At 36.6% G+C, this 18,865-nt stretch overlaps 1 protein-coding gene across 12 annotated transcripts in view; it reads right to left on the bottom strand.

Moving 5' to 3' along the window:
• ATP2B2 (ATPase plasma membrane Ca2+ transporting 2) overlaps positions 1–18,865 on the bottom strand; it is a 415,521-nt gene that overhangs the window by 44,893 nt on the left and 351,763 nt on the right. For all 12 annotated transcript variants that reach the window (XM_082768047.1, XM_082768054.1, XM_082768052.1 and 9 more), the window contains 3 exons: positions 6,685–6,926; positions 5,866–6,100; positions 397–576 (listed from right to left, as the gene is read on the bottom strand). In XM_082768047.1, the coding sequence (XP_082624173.1) occupies positions 397–576; positions 5,866–6,100; positions 6,685–6,926 (657 nt within the window). The remainder of the gene's footprint in view (positions 1–396; positions 577–5,865; positions 6,101–6,684; positions 6,927–18,865) is intronic.

Below are 18,865 nucleotides of genomic sequence, written 5' to 3'. Positions count from 1 at the left end.
GGTACAAAATAAAGTGGGCATAACTGGTTCTTTGTACAGACTGAATTCATGAGACTTAAACCTGCAGACTGCTGTTGTGTTCCTTCTCTTTGCTAACAAACCTGTTTCTAATGTACTTAGTTTTGATTTCTTGTATACTAGTGCTATGGTTCTAAAAACTGCTAAATAAGGCTAGCACTAAATTTATAATGGCTCTGCATGATAAGAAGTAAAGACTGGATTTTCAATGGTATTTAAAAAAAAAAAAAAAAGAAAGATACTTCTAGAAAGAAATACCAATATCTCCAAGTAGTCTTTACTGAAATAAGGTACGCATTGGTGCAGGTGAAAGAACATTTCAGTGTTCTCACTACTTGTAAACCATATTAATATGTATGGATTTACTATATGAATTACCTCTCCCTTCTCATTTCGGATCCTTCTGTTAAACTCTTTTCCTTCAAGGCAAAGAAAGTCTTCTCCTGGATGAATGATTCCACATTTTATGGCAATGGCGCGTGCTGTGTTGATGTTGTCTCCAGTGACCATGCGGACCGTAATTCCAGCTCGCTGGCACTTTCTTATGGCTTCTGGGACCTTCAAAAGCAATATAAATAGGAAAGAAAATATGAGATAGATATGAAATATAAATACAAGTTGGATGTTTCCAGTTAGGATATTTTTAGGCTAAGAAATTCATGAAATAAAAAGGGAAATCATCCATATTATGGCATAGATTAAAAGCTATTTGACTTCTACAGAATTGAGGTTACACCAGAGGCAAGACAAATCTCGTAGCAAGAAGCATACAAACCATTTTTCTGATCACTTGCCTTAAGCTTCTCCTGATTTTGATACAAACAGGAGTACTCTGCATATTTTTTGACCTTTAGAAATTAAGGTACCTAACATATTCAATATACGTCAAAACGGAGATAATCAATATCCGTATATTAAAAAAAAATTAAAAAAATGAAAACTTTATATTCAATATACATGCACTGAGAACACAGTTATTTTGTCCAGAAAATTATCTAACATCTGATCCAAACTTTCAATAAGATTATCTAAAACATTTTAGAATTCAGCATTATTACCCTAATTTATGCATATCAACAGGTGGTATTCCCAAATATACATGAGCTTAATATTTAAAGAATAACGTATTCCAAAACTCTAAAAATGACAAATGATTAGTTACCCTCTTTCTGCATAAAACCAACTTTTCCTGTTGCACAGTATACGTACCAATGAGGGAGAATTCAGTGTTTGACAGGTCTGTGAGATCAATGCAGAAGCTATGTTGGCATTGTATATTTGGCATCAGCTTATTTAAAAATAAAAAATCATTTTGTAATGAAAATAACCAATAAGCAAAGGATGTGATTATGAAAAGAATTGTCATTTTTAATAATTATCAACAAATTTTAAAACAATCCCATTTGGTTTAAGAAAGGGCATGGAAAGGGATATTAGTGGCTGCAATAGCGAAGTTTTCTACTGCCAATTCAGTGCAATTTGCTGATTATGACCTCTATCAGATAAGTACACTGTAGAACTTAATGTCAATTAGAGTGGATTAATCTCATCCATTAATACAGAAAAATATCAAGAAAAGGAGACGCCATCCACAACATCACACTGCTACCTTTTTGTATTGCTAGATATTTTAACTTCCTCCATAGCTGTAGCGGGCACTGCTGGGGGCAGGATGCTGAACTGATTGACAGATTGACAGCCCCTGCTCTGATCCGGCATGGGAACTGCTGGGGTCCTAATGAGTTCATGGGGCCAGAAAGGCTGGGTATCTTGGACTGAACGTCACACTAAAAATAAATTATATGCCCTTAAACTGTATTGTAGATAATGATTATTCTAATGAGTTAGTACAATTTCACACCATGTTTCTGCATCTTTATTAAAATATTTTTTCCTGAGGAAATATTTTTTTCCTCGGGAAAAAATAGTGTTATTCATTTGTATAAGATTAGAAATGTCTCCAACAGTTATAAATCAACGTGGAACAAAGGGCATAATGGCTCTTCTGGTCAGCTGTGTTCTTCCCTTTTTAATAAACAAGAGGCAGTTATGAGGCATCTGCTTTCCACAGCACCTAACTAAACTAACACCTAGTTGACAAGCAGACTAGTACTTTTCTCATGACTATGAAGAAAACCGCTTCTTCCTCAAACCATACACACAGAATGCAGTTTGCAGAACGACTCTCTGGCAATAGAGATTACAGAAGCAAGAGAAAAAATAAACGTTTATCTACCTATTCCCTTCTCTCTACTAATTGAAAATGTTCTTCCCATGAGATGTATCCTGGAAGCATCATCTGGACTACCTGAGCCTTTTAACAGTACAAAGTTGACTTCTATGGGGCACCTACAACCAGATCAGATCTATTACTTAAGCAAATGACTACTGAGTTACCCATTTTCCACATTAATAATCTTGGCTACATCCCATTTGCCAGTTTGGAGTGCCCTTAGTATCCACTTAACTGTAGTGACCCTCGCGCATAGGGTATGACAAATTTACATGACTGTCTGTAAATCCAGCACAGCATATGAACCATGAAGGAGAAAAATAAATTACAGTACAAACAGAAAAAAAAATAAATAATAATAATAAAAAATCACACAAAGTGCCAGTCCTATTAAACAAGGTCATGGGAGGACAACCTAGTTTCAAATACACCTCAAACTAACTTATAACTAGTAAAATAATTCTACCTCCCTCTTCTCTCATTTTTGGACAGCTGGTGGGTGGTATCTGATTTACACTGTGTACAATAATTACAGTTAAAATATTGTTCATATTTTTTAATGCTGTAGGGAAGAAAGTGTTGGCAGACTGAGTGGGCAGTAGAAGCAGACATTTTCCATCAGTTTTGCAGAATTTAGATACACATTTCAATTTATTTTTTTCACTTTCTCTTTGTAAAAAAAAAAAAAAAAACTTTAGATGTGTGCATGTATAAATTATGCAATGCACAAGTAACTATCAAAATCAGATGACAAATAGGTGGAATGTAGAAATGATTTACATTCTTCCAGAAATAAAAAAAATGTAGGTGTACATTGGCAAATCAGTATAAGCCAGTATAGACTCATTAAAGCTGAAGTAGAAAAGCTGTCAAAAACAACAGACAAATCTCTATAGGCATGAGATAGCATTCTGTTTGTTCTCTTCTTGTATATTTATCAAAGGAAAAAAAATGTAAAAAAAGCTTAATGGCAAGCCAGTATCTCAGTGCTTGATAAAGCCAGCTACTAACAATGAATAAGCCAGAGTCTGAATTGCATCAACCTAAATAACCAAAGAAGTATGCAAAATTCATGGATGTCCAGTGGTTACACTCCAGTCAAAACTGGTCAGTTGCTGGATATCGTTGAATAATTCATCCAAATAGTATGCATGGAAGGAAAAGCAATAGCAAGAAAGTGCCCTGCAGTATAACCAGAACAGATGCAGCACTCCCATGTCTGAGACCATGCTAGCATGACACTGCTGATACAGCAGGTATGTCAAATATGTGACAACCTGAACACACCAAGGGTGTGTTCTGAGCAGCTCTGAGAAACTAGGGGAGCTATAAATTTGTATGCCATTAACTCCAAAGATCATCTTAAGGGAAAAATGCAGCCTTTTCCATTATAGACATTAACACAATATAAGGGAAAATACAGGTTGTCAGGATGGTGACACTGCATTGCTTCACTGAAATTAGCTAATCTGCCATTTCTGATAGAATAAAACCTGATGTCCATGAATACTGAGAATATTAATAAAACAGAAGTTGTAGTAATATTTCACATTTTTATGCTTTTCCCCTGCAGAAGACACTTTGAAAATTCATAAACTCCAATGGTGTGTCTATATTTAATTACTGGACTAATTCTTGCAAAATAAGAAGGTCATTTATAAGAGCACAACACCTTACTATTTGCAACAATTTAAGTGATACGTAATTCCCACTAAGTCAGATATTTCATACAGACACCATTTTCTGAAATTGCTTTTGTTATGGCTTGAAGGTTCTTTTGATCTTACCACAATGAAACAGTCAAAAGGGATATGGAGAAAAATCCCCTCAAAACAAATTTCCCCAAAACAACTGCAGATTTGTCCAACATTTGTTAGTATTCTGGTGTTAAAAGGTGTTATCTACAAGAAATTCAGTACATTATTTAGATAATTTTAGAAATAAAATGTTTTTCTTCCTTCATCTTCTTTGATCCTTTAAATAGATATCAGACTTGACCTCTTTGTTTGTAGCAACACTATTCATCTTTACCTCCAACTTCTATGAAATTATTCCCTATGAAATGAGAGTAGTTCTCTTATAAAACACGTGGAAGGATAGTTTGCAGCTATTTTAAATAATAACTGCAAACCCCATTGCTACCCATTCCCTCAGTCTGTCATACCATACTGTATTATAAAGCTATTTACGTATTATAAAGCTATTTTCAAAAAACACGTATCATTAATCAGTTTTGGAGGGAAAGAGCACTGATTCATAACTCTGTTGGTCACTGACAGTTAAAATCTGTCTGAGTTTAGATAGATAGATAGAAAGATACATAGATAAATGAGCTAGAGTATTAGGAGTGGGATCCATGCAGACAGGATATTTTAAGAATATTTTAAAATATTTTTAAAGACATGCAATGTCAGGTGTAGGGACAGATGGATTAGCAGCAAGAGACCAGCGTATGATAGATGTGAATGCTGTTCATCTGATGACTGCAGAAGTAAGCGTTTTATCATAGTTTTCACCTAACCAAGACTTACTTCATATTATATATTTCTCAATACTGAAAAAAAAAGGCAAGAAAACCCATTAACACTCAAAGTACAGCTATGAAATTGGTGCCTATAGTTGTAATTATATCATGCTGTTTTCCTTTATTTATTTTCTAGTTACAGCAGAAATATATAAAGGTCTACTTTAAAAGTGACTCAGGGAAATAGTTTTCCTTGCATGTCTAGCATTGCCACCAATTCTCAGTGGATCAAATACAAAGATTTAGATATGATTAAAAAAAAAGATCCAGCAGAAACAAAAGGAGACAGAAGACTAAAAAAGACCAAGATTGGTACCAAGCTACTTTATGCAGAATAAGAACCCGCTCTTTCTGTACAAGGGAAACTTGAGTTATCTTTCAATAACCTTACTCCAGAGCAAACAGCAGTCATTAATCACCTACTGAAATAACAGTACCATCGCAGAATGGATCTTGCTTCCATTGTGCATCACCAGTACTGATTTTCTCAAATTACTTGAATTAAAACTTCTGTCACATTTTTACAAGCCATTTAAGAATAGGATCCATGAAATCTGCAGCCTCTCCATGGTAAAGCTTTTTCTTGTCCAAATATAACATTAAAAAGTTTCCCTGAGTATATACCAGTTACGACCTCAAGATAATTAGCAAAGTGGCAACATCACAATTATAACCGTAGCAATTATTATCACTACACCCTTTTCTTCTGCTTTCAGAGTTGTGCCTCACTGCTTTGATTAAAGAAAAAAACTTTAATATCTGGGAGTATAATAAAACTTGTAATGATGAATTCTCCTATATACTCCTGCATGACAGAAGATTCAATCATTTTAATCCTGTAGTTCACAAAGCCCTATTTCGCAATATTTAAATACTAGTTGATTAATAGTTGATGTTTATCAAGTTAATTTGATTTTTTTTAACCAACTGAAGTTTATTTCTAAAGTTCACTTCCACCTTCGACATAACTAATTAAATAATAATAAAATTAAAAAAAAAAAAAAAAAAAGATAAAGACTGCAATAAATCTATAGTTCAATTTCTGTTCAGTTCTCCAAGAAATGTTTTATGACATAAGAATTTGATATACCTCTGGCCTTACTGGATCTTCAATGCCAACAACACAAATGCAAGTCAGATCAGATAAAATGTCATTTTCATTGTCCCAGTCTGGCTCAGGGCTGCTATTGAAGTCTCGGAAAGCAACACAGATAGTTCTCAGTCCATCACAGGCCATTGGTTCAATCACTTTTTTCACCATTTCATCCCGGTCACGTGGTCTGAAGACACGAGGTTCACCAGCTGCATTAAGGATCCTGGAACACCTTTTTTATTTAAGAAAAAAAAATTAATTGTATATTTGCATGACAGTTGAAAAGTAATTCCTTGTACCAGCTCTTTTCATTCAACATCTTCCTTTTTGACAGCAAGTTTTAAATTTCTATTGAAAATATCTAGATCAAAGAAGATTCACTACTGAAATGTCATCAGATAGAATTTGACTGTAACTTATGGAGACACCAAGACCCTGTCCTCCATTACTTCCCTAAAACCCATGTAATTAATAAGCTGAGAACTTACAAAGAAATTGAAAAACCCTTACGTTCCAAATATGTTTATTAAACTAAAGAATGCATTCATAAATTACCAAATGCAGATGAGAAATAAATTAGAAGACCCAATATTTCTGCTAGCCAATGACAAGGAAAATAAGTCAAAGATTTCATCAGGGAAGAGGGAGGGGACTGGACATGGACAGTAACACCTTTACTCTCCTCAAGTGCGTCCTTTTTCTACCCTAGGTAGCAAATCCCAAACACCAAAATTCCCAGGTATGTTTTATTACTGTCAGAATGTTTTGCATCATTAAGATTTTGAAAAAACACAGCAAGAAATCATTTGAACTTACTTCTTCAGAACAATTTCAGAAGCTCCTTTGCTGTACATTCGGAAACTGCCATCTGGCATTTTAATGACAGTGCTCATTGACTTTCTCACAGAGTTGAATGTGTAAACCTTATATAGTTTCTCCTCGGGGATGAGGTTCCGAACAGGCTCATAATCTTGTTTCAAATCCAGGACAAACCCTAAGAGGCCACATTCTGTCTTGTTGCCTACCTGTCGAGGCAGGCCACCTTCTTTTTCTGGTGGCTGTAGAGAAGATAAGATTAGATATGGATTTCTGTAATGATTAGCAGTATGCAATGCCTTCTACCCAATTAACAGAGTTACAGTGTACAGTTTAAGATCTAAAACTCTAATTATGGAGTCATGTCTCTTCCATTTTTTTTAAAAACTAGCAGAAATTTTAGTGTTATAACAGACTGGAAGCAGTTATGCTCACAACAAGGAAAATGTCTCCAGTCAGATGACTACATTTGGTCTTTTGCATTTCTTTTTTTTTAAATCAACCATGGGCAGTTGAACTTCTTATAGCTAGGCAAAACATCATTAAAAATGAAATAATTGTCTTTAGGCTCAATATAATTAATACTTACTCATCACAAATAGGATATTTTATATTCTTACTTGCTTAGAATTGAATTGTTTTGCTGACTTCTATGGGTTTAACGGCAAATTAAAAAAAAAAAAAAATGTCCTTTTTATCTACCAGGCAGTTTTGAATTAAAAAAAAAAAAAAAAAAAAAAATCAAAAAAATCAATCTGCATCTTAATCATAATAGTAAACCTACATGAAAATGGCATTTCCAACAATGTAAAAAATAATAATCCCGCTGATAAAAGCACCTGTTTCTAGGATCACCATATTTTAGTCAGCTGCTTGGATCACCATATTTTAGTCGGCTGCTTCAGACATTAAATGCTTTATATGTTAAGAAAAAAAAAAAAAGAAAAAAAAGAAAAAAAAAGGAGTAGTCTAATCATTTTGCAATTCTTTTTACTTCTAGGGACAAGGACAGCTCTATCTTCCCATTTGAAATACAAATAAAAACAAAAAACAGCCACATTTCACACACACACACACAAAATAGAAGTGTAACATACCCCAAATCAAAAATTCCTGTGTTGTCAAGATTCCAAATAGACTTAAGGGTCCCATGCATGAGCAATACTGTTAATAACTTACATTTTCTTGTACATATTAGAATTAGAGAATGTTTTTTTTTAAGCTATGGAAACCAAGAGAAGGAAAAATCCTTTCACAACTTTAATTTGCAAAGTATCATACCACCGAAAACATTTGCATTTGGCAAAAGACAAGGCTGTAAGTCATTGGTTTAAATGTCACAAACATTTTGCAGAATTAGGGCTGCAGGAATACATTCAGAATTATGTCCATGTTTTCACCATAGACTTCTAAATCTACCCTACTTGGGAAATACCTGAGGGATGAGGGGTAATGTAAGGTGATTAATTGAAATTACAAATCTCTAATCCCACTTAGGTTTGAATTCTTGCAATGAGTACTGCCATAAAAGAGGGAAAGGGGAATTTTACGTAAGTATTAGTAAGTATCCCAGAGAACTACCCTTTGCAGCTGGTTTAAAAATGAAGGACTGATAGAAGATATTAATAGACTTGTCTAGAACTGAAGTAAGCAAAATGAAAGGCAGAATTTCCATAAGAATCATTTTTCTATCACCAGAAAATTTTATACTCAGACAGATTAACAGGATTTCCTTTTCAGAGATAGATGCATCTATGGTGAGCAGTACACAATAATCTAAAAATATTATAAGAGAGTTATCCTTCCATAACTCATTGTAACATCTCTAGCTTCTATATAAACAATCATCTAACCCAGTTATATGGGTAAGATTTGTGTTGCTATGACATTTTAGCATTATTCCAGGCTCAAATTAAAACACTTGCACTTAGAAAGCATAGCAATATGATATATTAAATTTATTATATAATATAATAACTTGTCCTGCTGTAATCCCATTATAGTGTGATACAACTGCCTTCTGGATTCTTAAATTCACTTAAGGATCCCTGCCTTACAACCCAATAACTTGTAGTTATATGATCTCAAAGGACAGTTAAATTCAGTAGATATACAAATTTCAGGTAGGAGTCAATAAAATACCATTTTGTTTAAAATAATTGGTTAATTTTCATGACATTGCCGCACACAGTTCTTGAAATGTGCTAAGAACTTGTTTTTTTTTCAAAGCAGCAGATTAATCAACTTCACTGCCTGGGTAGCAATGCAGAAAAAGACTTATTTCATATCAAACTTCCTCTTTTAGCTCTAAATCCCTATTTATGTTGCCTCTCTCTGCCACTGAAGACAATGAATCTCAACATTGACTTAAACATGAATGTGATTAAGACACTAGCAAGTGCACACTGGAACCCAATGAAATAGATATAGATTTCTTTCCATCACAGACACAGAATATTAGATAACTGCTATTTCTTATGCATATGATTTCATCATGAGCAACTGTGAATATATACTGATAAAATAAAAATCTACCTACAGTTGACAGTGTTTAAACCTAAAGACCTTCTAAAATTCATTTTTTATTTAACCGTAAAGTAGATTACACTTTCCTTCTCTTACAATGGTCTAAAAATAGACTTCTTTTACTGACCATATTTTGAATGTAAATACGTAAGCAAGGGGAAAAAATACCAGTGAAAAAATGAACAGATATTTCAGAAAGGTTTCGAAATCTGCTAACAAGTGGCCACCTCCCTCTAGAGCAGCTGCTGTCTCCATACTCTTTGTACATTACATTAAAATAAAACATATGGTGGTGAGAGCTGGCAAGCACCACTTCCTTCCCTGTACTGTTTCAGCTCAAAATCTATATGCCAAAACTAGTTTCCTTGCAGATTGCTCTTGACAACCCTTCGCAGAAGCTGCTGGCTGTTAAAACTTTGTACTGTGCTGTATCTACATTTATTGTTTGCTGAAACCTGCAGTTTATGGCACCTGGAACACAATTAAAAGGATTGCACAAAGAGGCTACTTTTGAATAATTAACTATGAATTACTTAATTGACTTGGTGAATGAAAACGCTTTGACACTGTAGGAGAGAAAGCCTTTGAACTGTGATGTGCTAAAAGAAACTTTTGAATGCATTGTTTCTCAAGAGCTCAGTGAAAGGTCTTTTGCTAGTCACAAGATAATCTTCTACTGGGAAGGGACTGATCCAACATACTCCTCCAATAAATACTTCCCACTGATAATTGTATAATAATTTTAATTGTTTCTTTCAAGTCTTTACATTATTTACATGATAATAATATTTCAATTGTAAGTAAATACTTTCATGTAAAACAAGTGCGGGCAGATGTAAAATAAATAGTTGTTATAACTATCAAATCAAAATAGGTTTCTAGGTCAAAGTACAGCAGTATTATTCAGGTTTAAAAATACCAACCCCAAAAGCTAATATTGACTTAATACTGAATTTGGATTACAAAATAAATTTTCACAATGCTTTCAATGGAAATTAACTTGCTAGTAAAGACAGGTTAAGAGGAAAGCAGGATAAAACTGTGGGCATAGCTTACAGAGGTTCCTCAAGTTTTAAAAATACATTAGGAAATTATAAGGCTTCCATTTAACCGTAACACTCACTAAACTTCATTTTCCTTATTGCCATTTTTGATGTAAGAGGAGAGAAACTGGCAAAAAGATCCAAGTAGTCTTTACAAAACAAAGTGTTAGGGTTTCATACATTATATGAAGCTGTCATTTGTTTCATGTTATGTTTTTGTGTTCCAGAATGATGATAATTGTAAATGTATCAATTTTATTAAGATAATTAGCTTTGCTAGATTATATCCATATTGAATGCTCTGTTTCAAGTCCATTTACAAGAGGCAAACAGATGAAAATACATTTTTCAATTTAAATTGTGAAAAAAATCCACTTTATATTTTATTTACAGAGTCACATAATGGTTGAGGTTGGAAGGGGCCTCTGGAGGTCATTTTGTCCAACCGCCCTGCTCAAGCAGGGCCACCTTCAGCTGCAGACCCAGGGCCACGTCCAGGCAGCTTTTGAAGATCTCCACGGAGGAGACTCCACAACCTCTACGGGCAGCCTGTGCCAGAGCTCCATTACCTGCACAGCACAGAAGTGCTTCCTGACCTTTAGATGGAGCTTCCTGTGTTCCAGTTTGTGCCCATTGCCTCTTGTCTCGGCACCGGGCATGACTGACAAAATCCTGGCCCTATCCTCCTTGCCCTCTCCCTTCGTAGACATTGGAGAAATCCTCCCGAGCCTCCTCTTCCTCAGGCTGAACAGTCCCAGCTCTCTCAGCCTCCCCTCAGAGGAGAGGTGTTCCAGTATCTTAATCATCTTTGTGTACCTTTCTTGGACTCTCCCCAGTGGCAAAACCTCTCTTATACTGGGGTGGCCAGCACTGGACACAGCACCGCAGGTGTGGTCTCACCAGTGCCAAGGAGAGGGGAAGGATCACCTCCCTCAACCTGCTGGCAATACTGCAGCCCACAATACCTTTAGCTTTCTTTGGTGCAAGACTTCATACCAAGTATAATCCAGACTCTGGATGCCAAATAAAGCAAATTCATTTGCAGTATCTTCTCTTTCCTTCTATACTGCCTGTTCACAGAGTATTTATTGTTCTCTAGCTTCATCACTTCTGCATAACTACACAGAAACATAAAGATAAAGTTTGTCTTGAAAGAGGCTGGTTTTTATGTGCAAAGATTCTCTTACAGATTTTTTTTTCCACTTCTCTTTATTGTTTTGAAAGCTTATTTAATAATCTTATCTGACTTTTCTCTTCCCAGACAATACTGTGGAACTGGTTTTAATTGAACTTCTGCTTACATTATAGTTTCATCTCTATCTCAGTACCATAACATACTTCTGGCTTTCTAGGCAGACCACAGCTGACATATTAATTATCTACATGACTAAGATAATATTATTTTAACCAAGTGCAAACATTTTATTAGAATTCTTGAAAGATCCTTTTTATAGATTAAAGCAAACAGCATCTTGAAGATAAGTTTTACTACAAATAGCTGGCATCAGCTCTGCACTATCAAAATGTTATGAATTCACTTTTATAACATCTTTATTTAGGAATAAAAATAAGTCTGTATCTTGTGGAGATTCTGATCTTTGCTACTCTTGAGCACAAATCTAGAATAATATTCTTAACTTGAGTGATAAGGAAGATCACGATTTGTCCTTGGACTGTTTGTAATTTTAAGAATTTTTTCACATGAATGAGTAATAAATTGACTCTGCTTTACACAGAGCACAGAAAGCAACACGTTAAATTACAGACAATGCTTTCTGTTAATATATTTGCCATTTTACAACTTATAATCACCACTGCCAGGTACAATACTGTTGAAATTCAGTTAAAGTCAAGTCAGTTTGAATTGAGGTCAGCATAAGGGATTGAAAAAGAACTGTTAACTTCTTTGAGCTGGTTGCGTAATCGTTTTGGCTTCAGAAGAAACAGACTCAGTTAACCTTATGTACCATTCTGATCTCACTCACTGGATTTAAAGCCCGACATTTAAAAGTTTAAAGCTTTTCTTTTTTTTTTTTTTTCCTTATGAACACTGCTGAGTAGAATTACGGAATCACAGAACAGTTTAGGTTAGAGTAACAGAAGTGTTCTTGATCACTTATACGATCCCTTTCTTCATAAAATACACACTTATAACATCTCTGTAACAGACATCAGGACATGGAGATTTTGAATTAAAAATCAGTCGGAAGCACAGGATTAGGAGAGAAAAATGTGGTTATACAGATGTGTATTGGCAATCAAGCACTTCAGTGGTATTCTCTAGCATAAGATAAGACTAAAAGAGATCATAGCTCCATGCTGTTACCTCAGGTCCTGCTGCTGTCCCCAGAGAGCAGAGTTCAGCACCTGCCCCTCCGCTCCCCTCGTGAGGGAGCTGCAGGCCACCATGAGGCCTCTCCTCAGCCTGCCGTGCTCTGGGCTGAACAAACCAAGGGCATTCAGCCGCTCCTCCTGTCTTGACTTCTAGAGCCTTCACCATCTTTCCTGCCCTCCTTTGGACACTGAATTTTTATGAGTTTTATGTCCTTCTTACACGGTGGTGCCCAAAACTGTACACAGTGCTCAAGGTGAGGCTGCACCAGGTGGATCAGAGCAGGACAATCCCTTCCCTCGACCGGTTAGCAATGCCATGCCTGATGCACCTCAGGGTATGGTTGGCCCTCCTGACTGTCAGGGTACAGTGTTGACTCATATTCAACTTGCTGTTGACCAACGCCCCCAGATCCCTTTCTTCAGGACTGCTCTCCAGCTCCAGTTTGTACATACAGCCAGGGTTGCCCCTTCCCAGGTGCAGAGTCCAACCCTTGCTCTCTTTCATGCAGTTGGTGGTTGCATAGCCCTCCAGCCTGTCAAGGTATTTCTACAAAGCCTCTCCACCCTTGAGTGAGTCAATAATTCCTCCTCATCCAGTATCACCTGCAAACTTACTCAGTGTGCATTCAAGTTCTGTATCCAGATCATTTATAAAAACATCAAAGAGATCTGCCCCCAAAATGGAGCCCTGCAGAGCCCCACTAGCGACTGGCCTCCAGCCTGATGTAACCCCATTTACTATAACCCTTTGAAGCTGACCCATCAGCCAACTGTTCTCCCATCATATTGTGTATTTGTCTAGCTGTATGCTGGACATTTTGTCCAGAAGAATACTGTGAGAGACAGTATCAAAAGCTTTCCTGAAATCCAAAAAGATTATATCTACTGTCTTCCCTCAGTCAACTAGATGGGTAACCCTGTTGTAAAAGGAAATTAAGTTAGTTAAGCTAGGCTTTCCACTCATAAAACTGTATTGAGTATGACCAATGACTGTGTTGTCTTTCAAGTGTTTTTCAGTAACTCCCAAAATAATCTCCTCTATCATTTTACCAGACACTGAAGTGAGACTGATAGGCCTGTAATTACCAGGGTCTTCTTTCTTGCCCTTCTTGAAAACTGGGACAACATTTTCCATCTTCCAGTCAACTGGGACCTCTGCAGATTCCTAAGACTATTGAAAAATAGTTGAGAGAGGTCTTACGGTGACATCAGCCAGGTCCTTGTGTACCCTGGGATGAATCCCATTGGGCCCCATAGACTTATATGCATCCAAGTGAAGCAGCAGAGCCCACACAAGTTTGGGATTAGCTGGGAGTTCCTGCAGTGCAGTCCAGTCCTCCCAGCTCAGGGCTCTGGGGGTCCCAGGGCCCATCATCAGTGTTAAAGACAAAGACAAAGAAGGCATTATATGTCTCTGCTTTACTGACATCCCTATTTGTGAGGTGACCAACCTCATCAGTAACGAACCAATGTTATTGCTGGCCCTCCTTTTGCTGGTAAGAAAACAGAACAAAAACAACAGAAAAGCCCTTCTTGTTGTCCACCACAGTACTGGCTGGCTTCAACTCTAATTGAGCTTTGGCTGCATGAATTTTCTCCCTACAAAGGCAAATAAATACCATCTCTGTAGTCTTCCCATGTTGCCTGACCTCACTTCCAGTGTCCACCCACTTTCATTTTCAGCACAAGCTCTAGAAGATCCCCACTCTGCCAAGCAGGCCTTTTGCCCTGCCTGCCTGAATTCCAACACTTTGGAATTGTCTGCTCCTGTGCTCTTAAAAAGTGATCAGCACTGATGGACCCCAATACCTTCAAAGGCAGATTTCCAGGGGACCTTAGTAATTTGTCCCTGAGCAGCCTGAAGACATCTCTCCTCATATCCAGGGTTGAAGTTTTGGTGGCAGTCTTCCTCCTAACACCAAAGATTTTAAACTCAACTACTTAATTGTCACTGTGTTTGACAGCTGCCAATTGCCACCAGGAGTAGGAACAGAGAAAAGTAATAAGTGGATCACAAATAAATAAATAAATAATCTGAAAAATTCACCATCCCTGTCCTGTATTGATGTGTCCCAGATTTCTATTCTGAAATTATTGGAAAAGGAATAACAGAGGTAATTCAATATTTACTCCTTTCAACAGCTTATTCCTTTCACCTTCTATCAGCCACAAAACCCTAATATTCACAGCAGCTCTGTTTGTTGCGAAAATGGCCACCAAATAAGTCACCTCCAGTTGTCACTATTTACTTTAGGCACCAGCAGTCACCATCATAAGCCTATCAAAATCAAAGCAACATATTCCAAATCCTGACTGACAGGTGCTGATTTGGTAGCCAGTCTGACACATGCTCAAGATCTAGACAACCTAAAACAAAAGCACTTGAAACATGTTTCAGCATTCTCAAGAGAGATCAACTCTGAAGACTAAAATTAGAAATGTAAACAACAACATTGTTTAATAACAAAGTTGTGCATTTGTAAGTTGTTGTGTAATACTTGTGGGTAGTAAGGCTGCCTTTTCACTGAAGTAGCTTCCGTATGTCCTTTTAATTACTACGTGCTGAACACAGCCAGCAGTCTCACATCACTTAGACCTCTGTGCTACAGTAAAATCGTAGTTTCAAAGTATATCTATCTATATATTGCATTTCAAGCCTAAGTCAGGACACTAACTTACTGCCAGTTCAAATTCTTAAAGCCATAAGATAACCTTCACATCCCTCACAGTTAGAGATCAACCAGGACATCCTGCTGAGCTCAGTTACACTGTCTGAGCAAGAAACAAGTAGCAGAGAAGCAGATGAAAAGAGTCCCCTGTGACTGATCAGACATAGACTGCACCCTTTAGCTGACATGAAGCAGGCTGCTCAGACGAGTGACAGCAATGCTGCTTGACACTGCCGCCCAGCACGGACCCCACTCCTATTATTTAGCAACCATTAAACTAAAAGATCTGCTCAAAATTCCTAGCAAATTGGTTACAGGAATTTTTGACTCATTACTGTACAGGGAGTAAGAAACAATATGATTCTACAATAGCTTCCTGTACCAGATTAATATCATAAATATTCAACATCTTTGCCTATTCTCTGAAGACAGACCTGGAAATGATATAAAAATTTAATTATTGCAATACTCTGGTATTGTGTAATTTGCATTGCTAGCACTTGTGATGGATATAGGTTATTCAAAGAAAACATTATATAAATCCTGCATATTTTTAACATCTCTTGTAATCTCAAATAATAGCAACACAATCATCGTATAAAAAGGGGCCAGCTGTAATTATGCAATGTAGCAGCATGACATTTCCTATCAGCACGGCAAAGTTAGGGAGTGCAGCAGTGATGTGGCTCAGTGCATATGGACTCATGCTTGTTTCAGCTCACATAAAAGGAACAAGGAAAAAATGATCCTATCCATAAACTCCCCCAAGAGTGATTATGAAAGGTGAAATCATGCATGAAGAACAGACTGAAAGGCTGGTGTGACAGCCTCTTTACTCCCTCTCTGATTGACTGTTACCCATTTTAACATGCAAAGTGAGCTAATAGTTTGCCCTTAATTTTAATAGCAAATAATTAAATTGCCCTTTTAGTTTGAAGGACAAATTTATGTTTGATTCATTTGAATTAAAAAAAAAAAAAAAAGTATAAGTCCAAAAAATACTTCAGCAAGTATGAAATTTCTTTCCTCTTCTCACTAGTTAAATGTAGAAGACTGATAGGTCAGTCCTGTACACATTTTTCACAGAATTGCAAAATACTTGAGGCTGGAAGGCACCAGTCTCTCTTTTGGGAGACCATCTAGTCCAGTGCCGTTTCCAAAACTCACCCTGAAAGTCCATGTCTCTCCTGTACCAGGAGCCCAGCACTGGGCACAGCAACCCAGATGTCTCAGGACTGCTGAGCAGAGGGGAAGGATCAGCTCCCTTGCCACGCTGGCAGCACGCTGGCTGATGCAGCCCAGGAGGCCGTTGGCCTTCTTTGCTGCAGGGATTGTTTCCGTCTCCCAGTCAACTTTGTGTCCACCAGGAGCCTCTCAGCCCTGCAAGCGGCTTTTCCTCCTCCAGAACATAATTCTGCATTTCCCTTCGCTGTGCTTCCTGAGGTTCCTGCTGACTCAGTGCTCCAGCCCATCAAGGTCCCTCTGACAGGCAGCACATCCGTCTGGTGTCACCAGCCACTCCTCCCTCCTTTGTATCATCTGCAGACTTGTGGGGGGAGCACTTGGCCCCATTATCCAGATCACTGGTAATGCTAAACGTTATTGCCCCCACCTCATGGATCACTGGGATGCACCACTAGAAACCTGCTTCCAGCTGGACTTTGTGATCACAATTCCCTTAGACCAGCAGTTTGGCCAGGTTTAATTCCACTTTACTGTCCACTCTTCTATTCTGTATTTCCTCAGTCTGTTAATTCACTCTCAAGGACAGAGGATGGAAGTTAAAAATATAAACAGAACATTTATATTATCTCCACATAAATTTTGAGACATACAAAATGTTGACACATAAGCAATTTGCAGTGCTTATATGAATACATTACTCATAGGTGCAAAGATCTTGTTAGCATTAATTAGAACAAACTTGTTCTATTTCCTTCAGCTTCACAACCAGAGAAATACTAAGTGGGGTACCTACAGTAGAAGCAACATTCAAGGTAGTTAACAAAGCTAAATTTAACTACATTTATCTCTGTAATTAATTCAGCTGGGCCCAGAACAAGGCTTTTGTTTGTTTGTTTGTTTAAAATTATGTAAATATTAACTGATAACATTTTGAAAGTAATAATACCTTTTCACAGAGTCCTGCACATGTTACTGAATAATATTTATTCTGAGGAACTGACATTCATGTTATGCTTATATATCGCAGTTCATTAGTGACCCTGCAAGCAGATGTGCTGCATGAGTTATTCCTTTTCATCTCCTAATACATTTTAGTTCTCCAATTCAAACTTTTTCATTTTGTGATAGATATTGTATCTGTTTAAGGTGTCAAGAATTAAAATACAAAGTTGGATATAGTCTAATTTAAAAAATAATAATAATTTACAAAAAGCTCTGAATTCAAAACCACAGCAGTTCATGGCTGAATTTAAACAGAGGCACATTTATACACCACGTTACAGCACAAAGAATGAATTCTTAATAATCATGAGTGACACCACAGAATAATTCCAGCCTCAGTGTTTCCAGATTAAACTGAGTTTTATACACAGACATTTTTTCTTTGTGTTTTCCCCAAAACAGTTTTGATATATTTATAATACCGTAAGATCTTACTTGTCTGTACAAAGGGTCTTTCCTACTGTTATTGATCAAACCAGTATACATCTTCTATTATAACCTATTATCATCGCATTACAATTTGACACTCAAATTTTGAAAATAATACATTCCATTTCCAAATCTGAAACACTGAAAATCTCCACTCTTGTCCTTTTGCACAGTCCCATTCACAGGGAACTGGCAATTGTTAGATTTATACTAGTGCCATTCCAGCTTTGTTTAATTGCAACAAGAACTGTTGACAAGTAACCTATATAATCAAAATAATTAGACAAAACAATTGTTATTAACTTACTTTAATTAACAACCAATTTACTTTAAATATAGTCTAAGTACAAGGTTTCAATTAATGCTAGCTATAAAGATGCAAGAGTATGTTTCTCCCCTGTTAAGAATGTCTTCAGAACACAGACCTGAGTGACAAATGTGCCATTTCTAAGGCAAACTCACTATGATTAAGAACAGATTAACAGATTTCATAACTCTCTGATAATTTGTTCCATGCATTTGGGAAAAGTTTGTTATATTTTCATGAACCACAAATAAGTTGAACATTTTTCTTCAAGTGGAAAAGAGAAATTGCACTTAATTGCAGAATTGTAATTGGTACCTCCATAATGACAACCAAGCATCTGCTACCTTGTTTCAGATCTATAAAACTAAGGGTTTACTGCATGCTAATATTAGACTGGTTTCATGAATTGCATGAATGCTTGCAGACATGGAAAACAGAGACAGGAGACAAACTACATAATGCTGAGTTGATCAGATAGGGAAAATTTGGTTTCAAGAAAGCTTCTGCAGCTTAAACATTTTGTTTCCAAATTAGAAAAATGACTAGGGATTTGTATGTTTTTGCTAACATGATTAGAAATGATGCATCTGTTTTAAGGCTGAAACCTCATCTTTTATGTTTGAGGAAGGATCAATACACTCTCTTCAGTTGTTGCAATGAACTAACTAGCAACTGTCTATTTGGAA

The sequence above is a fragment of the Aythya marila genome (assembly GCF_965140915.1).
Source record: "Aythya marila genome assembly, chromosome: 10".
Classification (NCBI taxonomy): Eukaryota; Metazoa; Chordata; class Aves; order Anseriformes; family Anatidae; genus Aythya; species Aythya marila.
Note: the sequence above shows the minus strand (reverse complement) of the source record. Positions and strands in the feature narration are given on the sequence as shown.